This window comes from Lycium ferocissimum, chromosome 5, assembly GCF_029784015.1.
Source record: "Lycium ferocissimum isolate CSIRO_LF1 chromosome 5, AGI_CSIRO_Lferr_CH_V1, whole genome shotgun sequence".
Lineage (NCBI taxonomy): Eukaryota > Viridiplantae > Streptophyta > Magnoliopsida > Solanales > Solanaceae > Lycium > Lycium ferocissimum.
Window position 1 is genome coordinate 74,087,218 of NC_081346.1, and position 20,899 is coordinate 74,108,116.

The 20,899-nt window shown below is 37.4% G+C and overlaps 1 protein-coding gene across 1 annotated transcript; it reads right to left on the reverse strand.

Annotated features, from left to right (window-relative positions):
* Nucleotides 1-11,365: 11,365 nt before the first annotated feature.
* On the reverse strand, nt 11,366-17,004 carry LOC132058032 (uncharacterized). The gene is made up of 7 exons (XM_059450601.1): nt 16,415-17,004; nt 15,058-15,885; nt 13,415-13,879; nt 13,223-13,315; nt 13,010-13,135; nt 11,833-12,146; nt 11,366-11,723 (listed from the first exon to the last, which is right to left on the reverse strand). Exons 1-7 carry the CDS (start codon nt 16,715-16,717, stop codon nt 11,366-11,368), a joined length of 2,487 nt encoding a protein of 828 aa, XP_059306584.1. The 5' UTR covers nt 16,718-17,004.
* Nucleotides 17,005-20,899: the final 3,895 nt, after the last annotated feature.

Genomic DNA, 20,899 nt, shown 5'->3' on the forward strand with positions numbered 1-20,899 from the left:
ATAACCATAGTTTGGTGACCCGCCGTGTGTATTAGCTCATAGATTTGGCGAGATCTGATGACAGGCTCTGTTTGCCCTGAAAATCCACCGGTCCTGAACAAACGGACTGGGGACATATACGGATTGCTTACATGGGCCCGTCGTAGCTTATTTTTTCATTTATTTGGCCCAAATACCGAGGACCCTGCTTCGGAGACCCGTCGCGTGTATTAGCTCATAGATTTGGCGAGATCTAATGACCAACACTTTTTGCCCTGAAATTCCACCGGTCCTTACCAAATGGGCTTGAGACATATACGGATTGCTTACACAGGCACGTCATAGCTTATTTTTTTATTTATTTGATCTAAACACCGAGGACCCTTATTCGGAGACCCGTCGTGTGTATTAGCTCATAGATTTGGCGAGATCTGATGATCGGCTCTGTTTGCTCTGAAATTCCACCGGTCCTTACCAAATGGGCTGGGGACATATACAAATTGCTTACACGAGCACGGCGTAGTGTATTTTTTTATTTATTTGGTCCGACCACCGATAACCCTTTTTTGGTGACCCGCCGTGTGTATTAGCTCATAGATTTGGCGAGATCTGATGACCGACTCCGTTTGCCCCCGAAATTTCACCGGTCCTTACCAAACGGGCTAGGGACATATATGGATTGCTTGTACGAGAAACGGTAGCATATTTTTTTATTTATTTGGTCCAAACACCGAGGAATATTGTTTGGAGACCCCCGTGTGTATTAGCTCATAGATTTGGCGAGATCTGATGACCGGCTCTGTTTGCCTTGAAAATCCACCGGTCCTTACCAAACGGGCTGGGGACATATACGGATTACTTACACGAGCACGACTTAGCTTATTTTTTTTATTTATTTGGTCCAAACACCGAGGACCCTTGTTTGGAGACCTGTCGTGTGTATTAAGATTTGGCGAGATCTGATGACCGAGTCTGTTCGCCCTGAAAATCCACCGGTCCTTACCAAACGGGCTGGGGACATATACGGATTGCTTGTACGAGAACGACGTAGCATATTTTTTTATTTATTTGGTCCAATCACCGAGGACCCTTGTTTGGAGACCCGTCGTGTGTATTCGCTCATAGATTTGGCGAGATCTGATGACCGGCTCTGTTTGCCCTGAAATTTCACCGGTCTTAACCAAACGGGCTGGGGACACTTACAGATTGCTTACACGAGCACGACGTAGCATATTTTTTTATTTATTTGGTCCGAACATTGATAACTCTTTTTTGGTGACCCGTCGTGTGTATTAGCTCATAGATTTGGCAAGATCTGATGACCGGCTCTGTTTGCCCTGAAATTTCACCCGTCCTTACCAAATGGGCTGGGGACACATACCGATTGCTTACACGAGCACGGCGTAGCATATTTTTTTATTTATTTGGTCCAAACACCGAGGACTATTGTTTGGAGACCCGCCGTGTGTATTCGCTCATAGATTTGGCGAGATCGATGGCCGACCGGCTCATCGTTTGAAAATTCCACCGGTCCTTAACCAAATAGGTTTCCGGGGACATATACTCACATTGCTTACACGAGCACGGCGTAGCATATTTTTTTATTTATTTGGTCTGAACATTGATAACTCTTTTTTGGTGACCCGTCGTGTGTATTTGCTCATAGATTTGGCGAGATCTGATGACCGGCTCTATTTGCCCTGAAATTTCATCGGTCCTTACCAAATGGGCTGGGGACATATACGGATTGCTTACACGAGCACGGCGTAGCATATTTTTTTATTTATTTGGTCCAAACACCGAGGACCCTCGTTTGGAGACCCGTCGTGTGTATTAGCTCATAGATTTGGCGAGATCTAATGACCGGCTCTGTTTCCCCTGAAAATCCACCGGTCCTTACCAAACGGGATGGGGTATATACGGATAGCTTTACGAGAACGACGTAGCTTATTTTTTTTTTATTTGGTCCAAACACCGAGGACCCTTATTTGGAGACTCGTCGTGTGTATTAGCTCATAGATTTGGCGAGATCTAATGACTGGCTCTGTTTGCCTTGAAATTCCACTTGTCCTTACAAAATGGGCTCAGGATATATACGGACTACTTAAACGAACACCACATAGCTTATTTTTTACTTATTTGGTCCAAACACCGAGGATCCTTGTTTGGAGACCCGTCGTGTGTATTAGCTCATAGATTTGGCGAGATCTTATGACCGGCTCTGTTTGCCCTGAAAATCCACCGGTCCTAACAAAATGGGCTGGGACATACACATTGCTTACACGAGCACGACGTAGCTTATTTTATTTATTTATTTGGTCCAAACACCAATGACCTTTGTTGGGAGACTCGCCATGTGTATTAGCTCATAGATTTGACGAGATCTGATAACCGGCTCTGTTTGCCCTGAAATTCCATCGGTCCTTACCAAATGGGCTTGGGACATATACGAATTGCTTACACGGGCACGTCGTAGCTTATTTTTTTATTTATTTGGTCCAAACACCGAGGACCCTTGTTTGGAGACCCGTCGTGTGTATTAGCTCATATATTTGGCGAGATCATATGACCGGCTCTGTTGGCCCTGAAAATCCACCAGTCCTTACAAAAAGGGCTTGGGACATATACGGATTGCATACACGAGTACGGCATAGCATATTTTTTTATTTATTTGGTCCAAATATCGATCACCCTTGTTTGGAGTCCCGTCGTGTATATTAGCTCATAGATTTGGCGAGATCTGATAACCGGCTCTGTTTGCCTTGAAATTCCACCGGTCCTTACCAAATGGGCTTGGGACATATACGGATTGCTTACACGGGCACGTCATAGCTTATTTTTTTATTTATTTTGGTCCAAACACCAAGGACCCTTGTTCGGAGACCTGTCGTGTGTATTAGCTCATAGATTTGGCGAGATCTGATGACCGGTTCTGTTTGCCCTGAAAATCTACCGATCCTTACCAAATGGGCTGGGGCCGTATACGGATTGCTTACACGAGCACAGGGTAGCGTATATTTTTATTTATTTGGTCCGAACACCGATGACCCTTGTTTGGAGACCCGACGTGTGTATTAGCTCATAGATTTGTTGAGATTTGATGACCAACTCTGTTTGCCCTGAAAATCCACCGGTCCTTACCAAATGGGCTGGTGACACATACGAATTGCTATCCACCGGTCCTTACCAAATGGGCCGGGGACACATACGAATTGCTTACACGGGTACGTCATAGCTTATTTTTTTATTTATTTGGTCCAAACACCGAGGACCCTTGTTCCGAGACCCGCCATGTGTATTAGATCATAGATTTGGCGAGATCTGATGACCGGCTCTGTTTGCTCTGAAATTCCACCGATCCTTACCAAATAGGCTGGGGGCATATACGGATTACTTACGCGAGCACGACGTAGCGTATTTTTTTTATTTATTTGATCCAAACACCGATAACCCTTGTTTGGTGACCCGCCGTGTGTATTAGCTCATAGATTTGGCGAGATCTGACGATCGACTCTGTTTGCCCTGAAATTCTACAGGTCCTTACCAAATAGGCTAGGGGCATATACGGATTACTTACGCGAGCGCGACGTAGCTTATTTTATTTATTTATTTGGTCCAAACACCGATAACCCTTATTTGGAGACCCGACGTGTGTATTAGCTCATAGATTTGGCGAGATCTTATGACTGGCTCTGTTTGCCCTGAAATTCCACCGGTCCTTAACAAATGGGCTGGGAATATATACGGACTACTTACACGAACACCACGTAGCTTATTTTTTATTTATTTGGTCCGAACACCGAGGACCCTTGTTTGGAGACCCATCGTGTGTATTAGTTCATATATTTGGCTAGATCAAATGACCGGCTCTATTAGCCCAGAAAATCCACTGGTCCTTACAAAATGGGCTGGGGACATATACGGATTGCTTACGCGAGCACGGCGTAGCTTATTTTTTTTTATCTATTTGGTCCAAACACCGATGACCTTTGTTGGGTGACCCGTCGTGTGTATTAGCTCATGAATTTGGCGAGATCTGATGACCGGCTCTATTAGCACTGAAAATCCACCGGTCCTTACCAAATGGGCTGGGGATATATACGGATTGCTTACACGAGCACGGCGTAGCTTATTTTTTTATTTATTTTGTCCAAAAACTGATGACCCTTGTATAGAGACCCACCGAGTGTGTTAGCTCGTAGATTTGGCGAGATCTGATAACTGGCTGTGTTTGCCCTGAAAATCCACTGGTACTTACCCAATGGGCTTGGGACATATACGGATTGCTTACACTGGCACGTCATAGCTTATTTTTTTATGTATTTGGTCCAAACACTTAGGACCCTTGTCTGGAGACCCGTCGTGGGTATTAGCTCATAGATTTGGCAAAATCTGATGACCGGCTCAATTTGCCCTGAAATTCCACCGGTCCTTACTAATTGGGCTGGGAACATATACCGATTTCTTAAACAAGCACGGCGTAGCGTATTTTTTTATTTATTTGGTTCGAACACCGATAACCCTTTTTCGGTGACCCGCCGTGTGCATTAGCTCATAGATTTGGCGAGATCTGATGACCGGCTCTGTTTGCCCTTAAATTCCACCGGTCCTTACCAAATGGGCTTGGGACATATACGGATTGCTTACACGGGCACGTTGCAGCTTATTTTTTATTTATTTGGTTCGTACATCGAGGACCCTTGTTTGGAGACCCGCCATGTGTATTAGCTCATAGATTTGACGAGATCTGATAACCGGCTCTGTTTGCCCGGAAATTCCACCGGTCCTTACCAAATGGGCTTGTGACATATACGGATTGCTTACACGGGCACGTCGCAGCTTATTTTTTATTTATTTGGTCTGTATACCGAGGACCCTCATTTGGAGACCCGTCGTGTGTATTAGCTCATAGATTTGGCGAGATCAGATGACCGGCTCTGTTGGCCCTGAAAATTCACCGGTCCTTACAAAATGGGCTGGGGACATATACGGATTGCTTACACGAGCACGGCGTAGCTTATTTTTTTTATTTATTTGGTCCAAACACCGATGACCTTTGTTGGGTGACCCGCCGTGTGTATTAGCTCATAGATTTGGCGAGATCTGATGACCGGCTCTGTTTGCCCTGAAATTCCACCGGCCCTTGCCAAATGGGCTGGGGACACATAAAGAGTGCTTACACAAGCGAGGCGTAGCGTATTTTTTTATTTATTTGGTCCAAACATCGATAACCCTTTTTCTGTGACTCGTCGTGTGTATTACCTCATAGATTTGGCGAGATCTGATGACCGGCTCTGTTTGACCTGGAATTTCACGGTCCTTACCAAATGGGCTGGGGACGCATACGGATTGTTTACACGAGCAAGGCGTAGCGTATTTTTTTATTTATTTGGTCCAAACATCGAGGACTCTTGTTTGGAGACCCACCGTGTGTATTCGCTCATACATTTGGCGAGATCTGATGACCTGCTCTGTTTTTCCTGAAATTCCAGCGGCCCTTACCAAATAGGCTGGGGGAATATACGAATTGCTTATGCAAGCGCGAAGTAGCTTATTTTTTTATTTATTTGGTCCAAACACCGATGACCCTTATTTGGAGACCCGTCGTGTGTATTAGCTCATAGATTTGGCGAGATCTCATGACTGGCTCTGTTTCCCTTGAAATTCCACCGGTCCTTACCAAATGGGCTGAGGATATATACGGACTACTTAAAAGAACACCACGTAGCTTATTTTTTATTTATTTGGTCCGAACACCGAGGACCCTTGTTTGGAGACTTGTCGTGTGCATTAGCTCATATATTTGGCGAGATCAGATGACCGGCTCTGTTGGCCTTGAAAATCAACCGGTCCTAACAAAATGGGCTGGGACATACACGGATTGCTTACACGAGCACGGCGCAGCTTATTTTTTTATTTATTTGGTCCAAATACCTATGACCTTTGTTGGGAGACCCGCCATGTGTATTAGCTCATAGATTTGACGAGATCTGATAACCGGCTCTGTTTGCCCTGAAATTCCATCGGTCCTTACCAAATAGGCTTGGGACATATACGGATTGCTTACACGGCCACGTCGCAGCTTATTTTTTATTTATTTTGTCCGAGCACCGAGGACCCTTATTTGGAGACCCGTCGTCTGTATTAGCTCATATATTTGGCGAGATCATATGACCGACTCTGTTGGCCCTGAAAATCCACCAGTCCTTACAAAATGGGCTAGGTACATATATGGATTGCATACACGAGCACGGCGTAGCATATTTTTTTATTTATTTGCTCCAAATACCGATGACCCTTGTTTAGAGTCCTGTCGTGTGTATTAGCTCATAGATTTGGCGAGATCAGATGGCCGGCTCTGTTGGCCCTGAAAATTCACCGGTCCTTACAAAATGGGCTGGGGACATATACGGATTGCTTACACGAACACGGCGTAGCTTATTTTTTTATTTATTTGGTCCAAACACCAATGACCTTTGTTGGGTGACCCGCCGTGTGTATTAGCTCATAGATTTGGCGAGATCTGATGACCGGCTCTGTTTGCCCTGAAATTCCACCGGCCCTTGCCAAATGGGCTGGGGACACATACAGAGTGCTTACACAAGCACGGCGTAGCGTATTTTTTTATTTATTTGGTCCAAACATCGAGGACTCCTAATAAATTTGAGATCAATTACAAAAATGTATAAGAAAATATTCTCAATTTTTATGATCTTAAATGTGCTCCTAAAGCAGCATTTACAAAAAAAGAGCTTTAAAATGTATTATGAGATTATTTTATGCCTAGTTGTGACTAAACAAAATTATGTAACATTCTTTGGTGAATAAAACAAATTGTGATAAACATTATATAAGGGTAAGACGGTGGGTTCAAGTCCCAACACACCATGAGGGTAAGACATTGGTTTCAAGTCCTGATACACCATGATGATAAGATATTGGGTTGGGTCCCAACCCATTATAGCCTAACACAGCTTAAGACCTTGGGTTCTAGTCCCAGCACATTACGGCCTAACACGCCTTTATATGAGTAAGGCATTGGGTTTAAGTCCCAATGAACCGTGGTGATGATAGAATGATGACAATGTGTTTTTGATGAAAAATCTTGAACGTCCCCCCACTGGATCTGCTCCAATCGCTGGAGCGAATGTGAGAGCGATAGATCAAAAGTCTGAAAGATGACAAAATAATTATTGTGGTCATATGAATAAACGTAGGCGTGACAAGAGACAAAATAAGAGTCATCATTGTGATAATTATAAAAGAAAAAACACCATGGGTTCTCAAAATGATCCTTCAACAGGTGAAGGTAATTTTTGCCTCAATGTGGTATGAAAAGGTCATTGGGCACGAGGTTGTCATGCAACCTAATTTGATAAGTTTTATAAATTCTCCATCAAAAGAAAGGAATACAAAGTGGAGGCACACTTGAGATTTTGAAGTGATATTGAGGTGGGTCATATAAATATGATAAATGCCAAGACATGGCAATGAGTTTATAAGAAAAATTTATGAAGCACGTACAAATGGTTTTGGTCAATTCTTTGAAGAGAATGTGACTTGTGATAAGCATCATGAATGCTCGACTATTCTTGAAGGTGAATGTGTCAAAAGGTGATGAAAATTATTGTAAGAACGTGCTCATGTATGGTTGAATAAATACCACAACTCACCTCTACAAGAGGTTTGAGAGACATAAAGAAATATTTCGGCATAAACGATCATCGGTCACGTACTGTTAGTACGTCACAACTATTGTGATATGTCTTATCATAAACTATCAAAGGGCAAAAGCAAGAAATTAATCTTGCCTATAAAGTTTTTGACCATGACCATAATGACAATAATTTTCTCCTAAAAGGAGATGTTCACCATACGGATGGTGTTATGAAATATGTGGTAGTACAAATTTAATTGGGAGTTACGGAAGGGCTAATTTGTTACTATCCGGAGGAAGGAAATTGTTCATAATATTGGGGTTTTAGTATGTCTCAAAAGAAAATTATTAAGTTTCAAAGTCAATGAATTATATTGAGACTATAAATTATGGGAAGATTTAATCTTCATATTACTACAATCAAAGTGGGTTATAAATAATTATGTGAAAGTTGCCTGCCCGACTTTTCCTCCTATTTGAACTACACAAATATGGGCATGATGATGGAATCACATGCAATAATAAACTAAAAGTTTACTGAATGAAATATCAGTTGGCATGATCGGTTGGCCATTCCGGTTTAAATGTGATGCGAAAATAATTGAGAATTAACGTGGTTATATATAGAAGAAATAAAAAGATTCTTCAAGAATTCTCTTGTGCTGCTTGTTCTCATGATAAATTGATCATCCAACTGAGGTTGGGATTGTATCCCATGATTTTTGGAATGTATAAAAGGTGAATATGGGCCCGTTCACCTGCCATGTGAACCACTTATTATTATATGGTATTAATAGATGCATCTATGGTATGGTCACATGTGCTTTGGTATCAACTTGAAATTGGTTTTTGCAAGGTTGCTTGCTCAAATTTTTAAATTAAGAGCACGGTTCCAAACTATGAAATTATGTTGATAATCTTTGGTTTTATATGGTTTATATCCAAGTTGGTTTAGCAGAATTTTTATGCCTCCAATTATAGCTAAACCATTGGTTATGAGAATAAAGCTCCCAAATAAAAAATTTGGTATGAGATGTGTTGTTTAATACGTAGCAATACTTGAATGCATCAAGCCAATAAGGTTCCCCTATAAAGTTGGTTCAAGGTCAGGAAACAAATAATTCCCTTATAGATTTTTGATTGTGCAGTATATGATTCAATTGCTCCACCACAACGCACAAAGATAGGTCCCCAAATAAGGTTGGGGGGTAAATGTTAGATTTTCTAACATTAGGGGGAGAGGTGATAAGAGGCTGAAAAATAAGTTATATGTAATGAATTATCACTGGTATGATCCTCGTTGAAAAGATAATTCAAGTCAATTGCCATATGCATTTGCTGACCCAAAAGTGAACATCATATTCCAGCTGCAAATGCTCATATTAGAATTAAATTCCTTGAAGGACATAGTCTATGGCGATAGACCAATCGGTTCCAAAGATAAACTCCTTGAAGAAGGAGAGGAGAAAATGATCAAGATGGTCATAATAATGAAGGGGGTGCTTTAAAAGTGAGCCATGACATAGCACTTTATAAAACTTTAGGAGGGTTCAGGTACCTGAAAATGATGAAATAAAATGAAGAGATCTCAATAAGCTATGTCGCATTAGAATATCAAATGCCCGTCGCGTATCTTTGATATATATAATGTAGCGCTCAACATTATAAATGGTGACGAGGATCTTGAAACCAAATTTGTCAAAGAGTTGACAAATAAATGATTGGCCAAATAAAATACGCAATCAAGTATATTTTGATCACTTGAAAAAGAGATGTTTTGGACCTATAGTCCAAGGACCTCAAGGTATAATGCCAGTAAGTTATAAATGGGTTCTTGTGCGAAAAGTAAAATGAAAAATGAAATCCGTAAGATATAAAGTACGGTTTGTACCTTGTGTCATAAAAGTTTTTCGCAAAATTCCTGGCACTATTGTATGGAGATAGGTTCTACTGTGGTGGATGCAATGAGGTTTCTGATTAGTCTGGCAATACATGAAAATTTTGATATGTGTATAATAAACTATTGTCACAATGGCTATATAGACAGCAAAAGAAATCTGTGAGGGATTTAAACTGTTCTGAAGCATATAAAGGTTTATAAAAATAAAGTTTCAACAAATCTTTATAAGGGTTAAAGCGATTCCATTGAGTGTCCCAATGGTTGTAATGTCGCTTGATATGAATAAAGATCACTCCAACCTCAAGATGAAGAGCTTATTGGTGATGAAACTCCATATCTCAGTGCAATTGGGGCACTAATTTGTCTTGTCAATACCCGATCAAATATATATATTTTGCAGTGAGTTGATTGGTGAGATTCAGCCCCTCTCCGACAAGAAGACATTGGAATGGTGTTAAGCGTATATTCATATATCTTCAGGGAACAACTGATATGGGATTATTCTAATGAATCCAAGCCAGAGATGATCGGTTATGCAGATACATGTTATTTGTTTGATCCACAAACATGTTATCTTCAACGGAATGGTGAGATAGATGTTCAATGAATCCGATCGAGTGATCTTGCAGATATGTTCACAAAAGCATTACCAACATCAACCTTTGAGAAGCTATGATACAAGATTGGAATGCGTCGTCTCCGAGATATCAAATGATGTTCTTGTCAGGGGGAGTAAAATACGTGTTGCACTCTTTTTCCCTTAACTAAGGTTTTGTCCTAATTGGGTTTTCCTGGTAAGGTTTTTAATGAGGCAGCCATCACTCAATGCGTATTATAAGATGTAGGTACTCTTTTTCCTTCACTAAGGATTTTCCCATTGGGTTTTAACGAGGCACACTATCTCTCAAATGGACATCTAAGGGGGAGTATTATGAATACATTACGTCATGAGATGGGAACATTACGTTTATGGTGGCTGCCCATTTAGTTTCCCAAATATGTTATGAATCCATTTATTGTGTGAATGTTCCATTCAATGAACTACTAGCATACATGTACCTTATTAATGTGTAACTTAAGGCTTGTATCTAACGGATGGTTTGTATATTCTATAAAAGGACATTTTTCAACTTTGTGGAAGATAGACTTGAAGTGACTTGAACATACTTAAAATAAGAAGAAAAGCTTTGTCCTCCTCTCTACATCATTATCTACATTTCTTGTCTTATATTGCTCTTATTTTACAACACCTTAGAAATAATTATTTGATAGTCTTTAATCCTCTGGACATTGACATGACAAATAATTTAGATAATCCGTTTTTAACTCATTCAAATTCAATCCAACCCGTCCAATTGTCACTACTACTAGCCTTCTGCGATCTTCGTCACTGATATTTGGTTCTTGCTAAACATGTGCGATATATGAGAATACTTTCGTGCCTACATTTGTCTAAAACTATTTCGCCATCTAAATACATTTTATAACAAGAGTATGGCCGTATATACATACATTTGTTTTTCATACATATACATCGATCGAGCTAAAAGCAGATAGAACTTCCTAGATTCGCCTCAACATTTTACCCTGTCATCATGTCAAAATTAGTGCTATTTTGAAGCATCCGTGCACATTAATGGTCAACCTATGCCACCAGAAAGCATGTTTTTGGAAGTATATCTACACTTCCTTGTTTCACTTTGCAAGTTTGGACCAACATGGCTATACTTGAGGATACCATTCAAAAGAGAGATTATACATATCAGAAAAGTTATTCACATACTCTTATACTATTGATCACTAGCCAGCAAATTCACGTTAAGAGCGATTTACACAGGCGATTCGATTATCTTACTCTTGAAGTTTGTCAAGCTTTCTTCCACTCGAGCAATGTCCAAATCGGCTAGCTCCTTCATTTCCTCGATGACAAGAAACTCAGCTTCCATTCCATCAAGAGCATTAGTCTTTTCAAAACACTTCTTAGCCAACCTCAATTTTTGATCCTGGATTGCTTTTCTCTTCGTCTTTGCATCCTTCAAGCTTGCCTTCAACTTGCTGATTTGGTATTCAAGTTTGTCATTTCCGTCTTTGAGATTAGTATAGAGTTCCTGATCCTTTGTGAGCTCGTCGATGAGGAGAACTTTCTTGGCAGCCTTCTTGTAATAATCTTCTTTGTCCTTCTTAGCTCTACGCAAGGTCAAGGAAAGATGCAGAAGGTTCTCTTTGAGTTTCTTCAAGGCAAGCGATCTCTCAGCTGATAAATCCGGTCTTTGCAGCATATACGATAGTGCCGCACTTAATCTGAGCGGTTTCGGGTAGAAGCAAGTCTTGAGAAGGCATGATTAGTAATCTCTCAATATCACCTTTTGCTGTGGCAAGCATTTCTACTGATGGCTGAGACCTCGGCGTGGCAAATATCTTGTCATCTATAGGAGAAGATTGGTCAGCAAAAGAACCGAGAGATTGAGCTCGTTTAATTTGTCCACTAACTTGCACAAAGAAGTCTTCTAGATTATCAAATTTCACAGGGCAGTCAGGTAGCTCAATAATATCAGATGTCATGCTTCTGGTATTAGCTAATGATTGGGAAACTCTGCATTTTTCGCCTTCCTGGAAATAAAAAGCTCTCAAAATTAGACGGGGTAATCAGACATAACGACACGAGTAATAAGGAGAGCAATGGTGGAAAGTAACAGAGTCACCTGCTACTGTTAATTGAACTACTAACCTCCAAACATGAGGGTTTAACAATATACGTCCTGTAAACATTTAAGCCTTCTTTGCATGTGCTCAGACCATTTTGCTCTTTTTCCATTTTCTCCAAATTTAACTTCTTAGCTTCTCTTTTCTACTTTACCCTTGATGGATCTTGAAGTACTCATTTCAGCCACAGTTATACTAGTACTATCTCCAAGATACTACTCAAGAAATTTTTTATCACCCAACGGTATGTTATGTAGTGGTCATGTAACAGACCTTCAAGGCTCTTGTACTGAATTCAACTTTAATTACTATCCATACTTACATTCACCATTTACAAACAAGAGCTTTCACTTACCTGTTTTAACTAAAACTAGATCCCATTTTACCACTCATCTTGAGATCCTGCATTTCTCTGCCTCTTTTCACTATGCCCCAATTTGAAGTTAAATTTAATTTTTTTACTTCACATAACAAATACTTTTTATTAACGAGCTGAATACTAGACGACTAATTCTGGTTTTGAGATATGTCGAACTATTTGACATACTTCTACAAACATAAGTCATACTAAACCTATTTAAAAGTTAAAGAAATTCAATTTAACAAACAAATCAAAAAAAGGAACTTTGTTTTTGAAACCGTGATATAGATAAAATGAAAACTTTCAAATCATTTCCACAAATAGATATAATTATAAAAAATACATGAAAAAACATTGTTGAGACCAAAAAAAATAAACAATTAAAAAGGAACTCAATAGCTGATTTTACCTCAGCTTGCTCAGTTTGAGGTCTATCACTGTCCATTTTAATCCTCGAATGATCATGTGTATTGTCACCAAGTGTCCGATGTTTGTCAACGTCGTTGAAATGCATCGGATCTTTTCTATCAGCACCCTGTATCAAATAAATGTTTATCTTTAGTCTCGTTTGTGTTTGTGTTCCAAATAAGAATACATGTGTATCATTTTGGTGTTATCTTACCTTATTTAGACTCTGATTTCCTTTAATAAGTTCAAAGACTTGTTTGAAGTTATCGTCAATTAACTTGCAAAGTCCTCTGAACTCATCCTCTACCTAAATAAATTGACAACATGTTTCAATTAAAGTGAGTATAATATAGTTGTTCAATACAGTGTAATAATATAAGAAAAAAATCCATAAAAACAAACTTACCGACTGCTTAAATTCTCTTAGTTCTTGCCTCAAAAGAATCACGTCATCATCTTTCATGGTAGCAGGGACGTCACGGTGGACACGGGGGGATGGTTGACGTGATTGATCATTGGCAACTGCAGAAACTGGAACTTCACTCTGCAAAACATGCTGTTTAGCCAACCTTTCATCACTAGGATGACTCACGGAAGCTGAATTTGTTGCGTGCCGAATTGATAATTTCTTTGTCGGTCCTGCCTCGAGTCGCATCTCTCTGCGTTTCTTATGAGGTGGAGAATGTGAAAGACGCTGTTGTTGTTTACCAATAACCCTATCAGGTGGTGTAGAAATAAAATTGTCATACTCGTCGACTTCTGTCCCTTCATTGGCAGGGGTATTTTGGTGTGAATCACCTACAGTAACGGGCAATCGAAGAGCCTCAATCTCTTCAATGGTCGGCACGACATTTGCGTATGTAACTCTTCCCTGCAAAGGTATGATAAAGAATATCTCAATTATTAAGTTAATAAAACACAATACAGAATACAATAAAAATTTATGAAAATGTTATAATTAAAATTATATCACATTGAAACAATGTACGATACAAGTGTATCTCAATAAAATATATTAAATATACAGATGGAGAAAATACACACATCCATTTATGTATTCACATGTGTTTTTACTAGCAATCCGTAAATACACAAACATACATATGTATTTACTTCAAATTATTTGCTCAGCCAGAGTCAAGTGTCCATGATGGCATATAGAAGATCCGTAAATACACATACATACATCTGAGCATTTCTAGGAGCATGTAAAGCACACAATCATCTAGATTTGGGCAAGCTGGCTATAAGAAAGGTGTTGGCTTTGAAACCAAAAATTGCAGCAACATATGTAGTTTTGTCAAATATCTATGTAGCTGATGGTAAATGGGATGACTCTGCAAAAATGAGGAAGTTGATGAGAAGGATGGCTACCAAGAAAGAGGCTGGGCGAAGTTCCGTGGAGATAAAGAATCAGAACTATAGTTTTGTTGCTAGAGATAAGATGGGTTCACATATGGATTGTGTCGGTGAAATTGTAAAAATCCTGGTCGAGCATGTGAGAGATGCACGATATATTCCTGATTTGGACTTCTTTATACATGACCTAGAAGAAGGAACTTGAAAAGTAATAGCAATGAGGGTCAAAGTGACTTCTTGTTGTATATGTTGGTATAATTCATTTATTCTTTTGGTGCAGTTGAATTCAATTAGAAAATTACAGTAATTTTAATGCCAATATAAAACAACCCCACATTATAAATCATCAATACCAATTTTAATACCACATTCTCACAGCAGTAATTCAAGAAAATAAACAAACAAGATTAAACAGCATAACCCCAAAACACAAAAAGGAACACAACAAACAACCAATAAAATACATAAATACATCTGTATACATATGTATTTACTTGAAAATTCAATAATTTTAATACCAATATAAAACAACCCCACATTATAAATCATCAATACCACATTCTCACAGCAAGAATTCAAGAAAATAAACAAACAAGATTAAACAATCAATAAAATAAAATACGTAAACATATGTATTTACTTGAAAATGCATCAACTATGAACAAAAAATGAATAAATGAAGAAACTTACCGGTGAGTCGTCATCTTTAAACATTCCACTCATTAAAGATGAGTAACTTGGCTGACTTTCAATGGTTCTCCAATTTAGAATTCTCGGAATCGAATTCCCATGCTTAATGGCCAAGTTGGGATACACACTGGAACATGTCTCGTATAACCAAACTTGCATAGCAGGAGGAAAACCTCTAAGACAGAAGAACGTTGACTCGGAGGTCATCTTTTGGTGAATACTTCTTATCAAATCATTGAATGCTACCTTACCCCATGGGTAATCTTTGTATTTTCCATTCTCAACCAAGTCAAAATGAAGCCTCGGAATCCTTGTAGACTTATGCTCACCAGACAAGATGTATGAATGGATAAAATACAAAATCGCAAGCTTAACTGCATCGCCATCCTCAAGGTTCTTATTTTTTTGCTTGAAGCATAGTTCCAATTCATTTTTTCTCACATTATTCTCAGATCCAGGAAAATATTTATCCATAAGCCTATTCTTACTATCTTCATTAACTATGTGAACCCCTTCATCACCATAACAGTTTAGTCCGGACATTATGGCAAATTCCAGGATGGTAAACCGCAAGACAAAACCATTGATTTCAATAAGAAAAGCATCTGGTTTACTTTTCCTTAATTCTCTAACCATGAAACATCTAAACATTTGTGCAGTTACTTCAAAGTGTTGCATACCAAGGAATTTTCCAAAGATAGTTTTGGAAAAAAGTTCTTGCTGCCTTTTTGAGAGATTGGACTCCAAATCAGAAAATACCTTTGAATTCGTATAGCAGGAATATCGTGGAGAAAGCCTTGGCAGACGTTTGACATAGAATTTAGGATCCTGCATACAGTTTTTTTATAAAAAAAAAAAAAAAAAACTCAACAAAATACATGTGTTTACATACAAAAAAATTACAGATACATATATACCATAAAAATAAAAAATAAAATATACAGCCAGTGCTAAAATGAAAAAATAATACATCCATATTAGATATATGATTCCAGATACAATTGTATCTGGAATTACCTTATCATTATTAATACATTGAAATCAGCAAATTTTATGGACAAAAGAATATGGAGAAATTCATATAGATAATTTGTACATATCAAAAAATACAAACGGTTTTGGACAAAATAACATAGTCAACAAATTATATTAAGAAATACATATAAATACATGTATTTGTCTGTATATATATGCCTATTAAAGCATCAACTACACACAAGTTACATAAATATATGAAGTTTCTCGCTCAATTCAGGATAGAATACACAAAATGAAGTAATATCATAAAAACATCTCAAAAATCTCAGTATATTTTGAAATACGAAAATACAAATTACATTGTATTGAGAAATAATACCTGCTCCGCCACCTCTTCCATCTCCTCGTCTTCTTCCATTGGTTGTTCCTCCGCTAGTTTTCTAAGATTTTTTGCTTGTGCAGCACCTTTGGTTTTGTTAGATTTGGGAACTTCAGATTTCCGACTTGGGAGGGGTTCATGCATTTGCTTTGCATGCCTCTCAGCATACATTTTTTCGGTAGACCCTGCAACAACATTATGTTGTTGAGAAATTCCTAAGTCGAATGATGGAGCACAGATAAAATCATTGGGATTAAAGGGAATACCTTTAGTAACCCTTGTTGGCACTTTTGCATCAGCCATTGATTTCGAAGAAATTGGGAGTTCTGAAGTAAAACCCTAAGTATGAATGAGTTCTATTAAGTGAAATTGAAGAAGGAGGAAACACCCACAAAATAAAACGAACAACCAATAAAATGGGAAACACCCACAAAATAAAAACACCCAAAAATATTGTGAGAGAAACACTTACCTATTTGTGTGCAATAACGATCTGGGTTGACGGAGAAAGTGGAGATAAATATGGTGATTGAAAACAAGAAAAAGAGAAAGGAAATAGAGAGAGAAAAGTGAATGAAAAGGGATTGAATTTTGATATACAGGGCATGAAATACGGTGTTGGGGTAAAGTTACTGTATGTTACTAATTGTAGCTATAATATGTAAATCAAAAATGTTTTATAGCTACTAATAATAAATAAATAAAAGGTAGTTACTATATATAAATAACACTTAGCCTTAGATATGCCAAGTAAAAATTCCAAAAATTTATTCGGGTGTTTGTACCAATCCAATGACAACATGACATGTGTTTGAATATAACACAATTTTTACTTAATCGTAGTTAGTTTATGTGTATTTTATATCATTAAATCATTTATAAACCATGGTAAGTTGAATTGATTTGGTGTAAATATCAGCCACTGGTTAGTATTTACAGTTTTTCACCCGATGCTCGGTACCTGCCTTATTGCCCAATTAATTTGGATTCACGCCGGAAAGTCCCATTTAAGGGTAAAGCTTTTCCTATTAGAGAGGACTCCACTCGAGACTTGACTTTTGAGACCTTTGATTAAAATGGAGGTGTATTTAATGCTCCACCATAACCTTTAGTGGTTGTCTATATACTCATGGTCTATATCAAACTAATGAATGTGCGCCTTTGATTTATATAATTTATTATTTAATCATGGTTAGATAGTGTGTGTTTTCACTTTAACTTGATTGACATAGTTAAATTGCATAATTTATAAATATTAGGTGTTGTAACTGATAAGGTTAAATTACTGAACTAATATACGCATTAGGTTTGAGTAACTTTTTATGAAAATATGATTAGTTGTGGAGGATACATTTGCAAACGAAAAATGAGTTGGAATGGAGCAATAGAATAGTGAAGATTCATCTACCGGATTCAAACTCGTTTTGAGACTAAAAATTATTATTGATGCATTCAATGTTTATACCAAATCATATTAGCTTTTTGTGATTAAGTGATTTAATAAGGTAATATGTGTTTTTGTATATATAATTTAAAAACTTAATCATGATTAGATGTTGTGTATTTTGACTTTAATTTTAATTTGAGTGATAGACTTAAATTGCTTGATTAATGTTGATTAATGTAACTATTAAGTGTTATAATGGATGCTTAAACAATATTTATCATAAAATTCATGACAAGCTATACGATGAAAATTGTGTAAAAGGAAAATGAATTTGAATGGAGCAATTGAATAGTGAGTCATATACAATAACATGCCCAGTGTAATTCCACAAGTGGGGTATGAAGACGGTAAGATGTACGCAGATCTTATTCATATCTTTTGTGGGGTAGAGAGGTTATTTTCGATATACCCTCACAAATTTCAAAGTAAGCAATGTAAGGAAAACGACAGTAAAAGGCAGACACACAAAGCAAATAAAGCAATAGTAATAGCAAGAAATGGAGAATACACATAAATATGAGATTAGGGAATAATTCAAATAGATGTGGAAGGAGTATAAGATTGATGAGGAAAGTTACTTTGTTGAACAAAATATGAGAATGAAAAATTAGTTCCTTACGTTTGGGTGTAGGTTCAAAATAGTTCCTCAAGTATGCACCGAACAATTTTGGTCTTTTAAGTTTGTCAAAATTTACCACTTCCAATCTCCTCAAATATTTAACAATTATGTTCGTTAGATTTGACGAAACGGTGGAAACAAAGATCTATCATGAACATTAAGAAAGTCCAATCAAATCCTAAGATACGCAATACAAATAACTACACTAGATACTAAAAATAGGTCCAAAAAAAAAAAAATTACACCTCAAAAGTTGCATCTAACTCTAAAAATAAATGAAAAATAACAGAAACTACAAAAATCATACTCCAAATGTGAGTTCCGCTAATTTTCCCTTTTTACCATAGTTCCTATCAAATCTAACAAACAGTGTTCAATAAAATTTAACAGAGACTACAATTATTAACTTTTGACAAAATTTTAAGGACCAAAGCTATTCAGTACATACTTAAGGGACTATTTTGAACCAACACTCAAACATAAGGAACCATATTTATCATTTTCTCAAAGTAAATCAAGAATCTCCAACCTTCCAATTTTAACTCCATCATCAACATCAATACACTCTACATAACAAAACTCCAAAATTTATGGTCAAATCTTGAATCTTTAATTAACCCATCTGATTTTCAACTGCCCTTATAATTTTCTTGGGTGATCACTGTGATAGAGGTCCAGATACTAGTAAAGTTATAAACTTTTTAATTTCTTTACCCTCAAAGTACCCTAAACAATCCCATATTTTCCTTTGTGCTAATCATGATTTTGCATCCGGTGCATTCTTGGGTGTAATTCCAAGTCCACCTGAAGAGACATGCATATGGAAAGAGTGACAAAATGGGCATTTATGTTTGAGGGTAAATTCAAAATAGCCCTTTAAGTATGCACTGACTACTTTTAGTCCTTTGAGTTTGTCAAAAGTTAACACTTCTAGTTTCCGTCTAACATTTAACAGTTTATACTCGTTAGATTTGACGAATATAATGGGGAAAAAATTTAAGCATGAGCATCAAAAGTTACAGTAGACTCTAAAAAGATATGAAAATATAGCAGAAATTACACCTGAAAGAGTTGCATCAGCTTCTAGAAATAAATAAAAAAGGCTTAATACCTAGATGGACCCTTAAACTTGGCATGTTTTGTAAGATAGACATATAAACTTAAAAGGTGACCAGATAGACATTTAAACTTGCCCAAAGTATATTTTTTAAACACATTTCTCCATCTGACAACTCGCGTGTCGTGACTTTTGGGATAAGCGCGTGAAGCGTTTTTAAAATTGTTGAGTCAGAACATAAGATAATAAAAAATAAAAATAAAAACCTCTTTATATAACTTATACTCATTAAAAAAAAAGCCCTAGTTCCATTCTTCTTCACGCTAACAACACCATTGAAGCCACAAGTTTCAGAGGTCATCCCATGTGCTTTCTTCAACCTCTCTCTCACATTAGTGTAAAAAACTCTAATTTACCTCTCTTTCTTAATTGATATTCAAATAAGTTGAAAATGAGACTAGGTAATAGGATGTTTTCTGTAATTGTGGAAAAAAGAATCTAAAGAAGTGTCTTTTTTGTCTTAATATGGTGGTTTATCATGTAATTCTACGGCTTGAATTTAGTTTACAGTGTAACTCCTATTATTAGGACTATGTAAATGTAATCTAATGTTGTAAGGCCATTTTGATGTAATTCTGCAATTTCGATGGAAATTATGCATTTTGTATGCAATCTCAATTTAGTACATCCATGTTGTAAATCAATGTATCAGTCAAATATATATGAAAGAATTCGGAATTACTCATGTTCAAGTTGTTTACGATAGACCTTCGACTAAAAAAAGTGAATAACGACTAACGACATGATCATCAAAATCATTCATACTAAACCTTGAAGGCCTGAATTGTAAACTATGCAACTTGGACAAGTATAATATAGAGCATCCAACTTCTCACCAAACTTGGTTATAAAGAGAACTGAAACATTTGGCATAGTTGAAAGGACCGCCAACACCACTTCGTCATCAAAATTTTAAAACAAGAAGTAGAAAATTGAAATAGATACCATCAAGAAACTTTCGGATATCCTTGTGCTATAATTGCTACAATTAAAGCTCAAAGTATGAGTTGCAAAAGAATTGCTTCCAGACCACAAAACTGATGGATAACAGGCATATATGTGCAGCGGAAGCAAACAACTAAGATCAAATTCTTATATGTAAAGTAGACAAACACAATCAAACACGAGATTGGAATACTAACCTTTTGAAGTTGTTACACAAATCTTCAACAATAGTCGTGCTCTCCAGGTCTGCGATCTTCTGTTGTGCATCCTGAATTTCTATGAACGAAATACTTGAGTGGCAAGTATTGCGGCTGGAGTATCAATATCACTTAGGGTTGAATGACCTTGTTTATATAT

Bases quoted from the DNA above. Each gene is read 5' to 3' on its own strand.
- LOC132058032 (XM_059450601.1), bottom strand. From the start codon at position 16,717: ATGGCTGATGCAAAAGTGCCAACAAGGGTTACTAAAGGTATTCCCTTT. The intron at 13,880-15,057 runs GTAAGTTTCTTC...ATACCTTTGCAG, and splicing joins TTAAAGATGACGACTCACCG to GGAAGAGTTACATACGCAAA. The intron at 11,724-11,832 runs GTGCGGCACTAT...GACCTTGCGTAG, and splicing joins CCCGAAACCGCTCAGATTAA to AGCTAAGAAGGACAAAGAAG.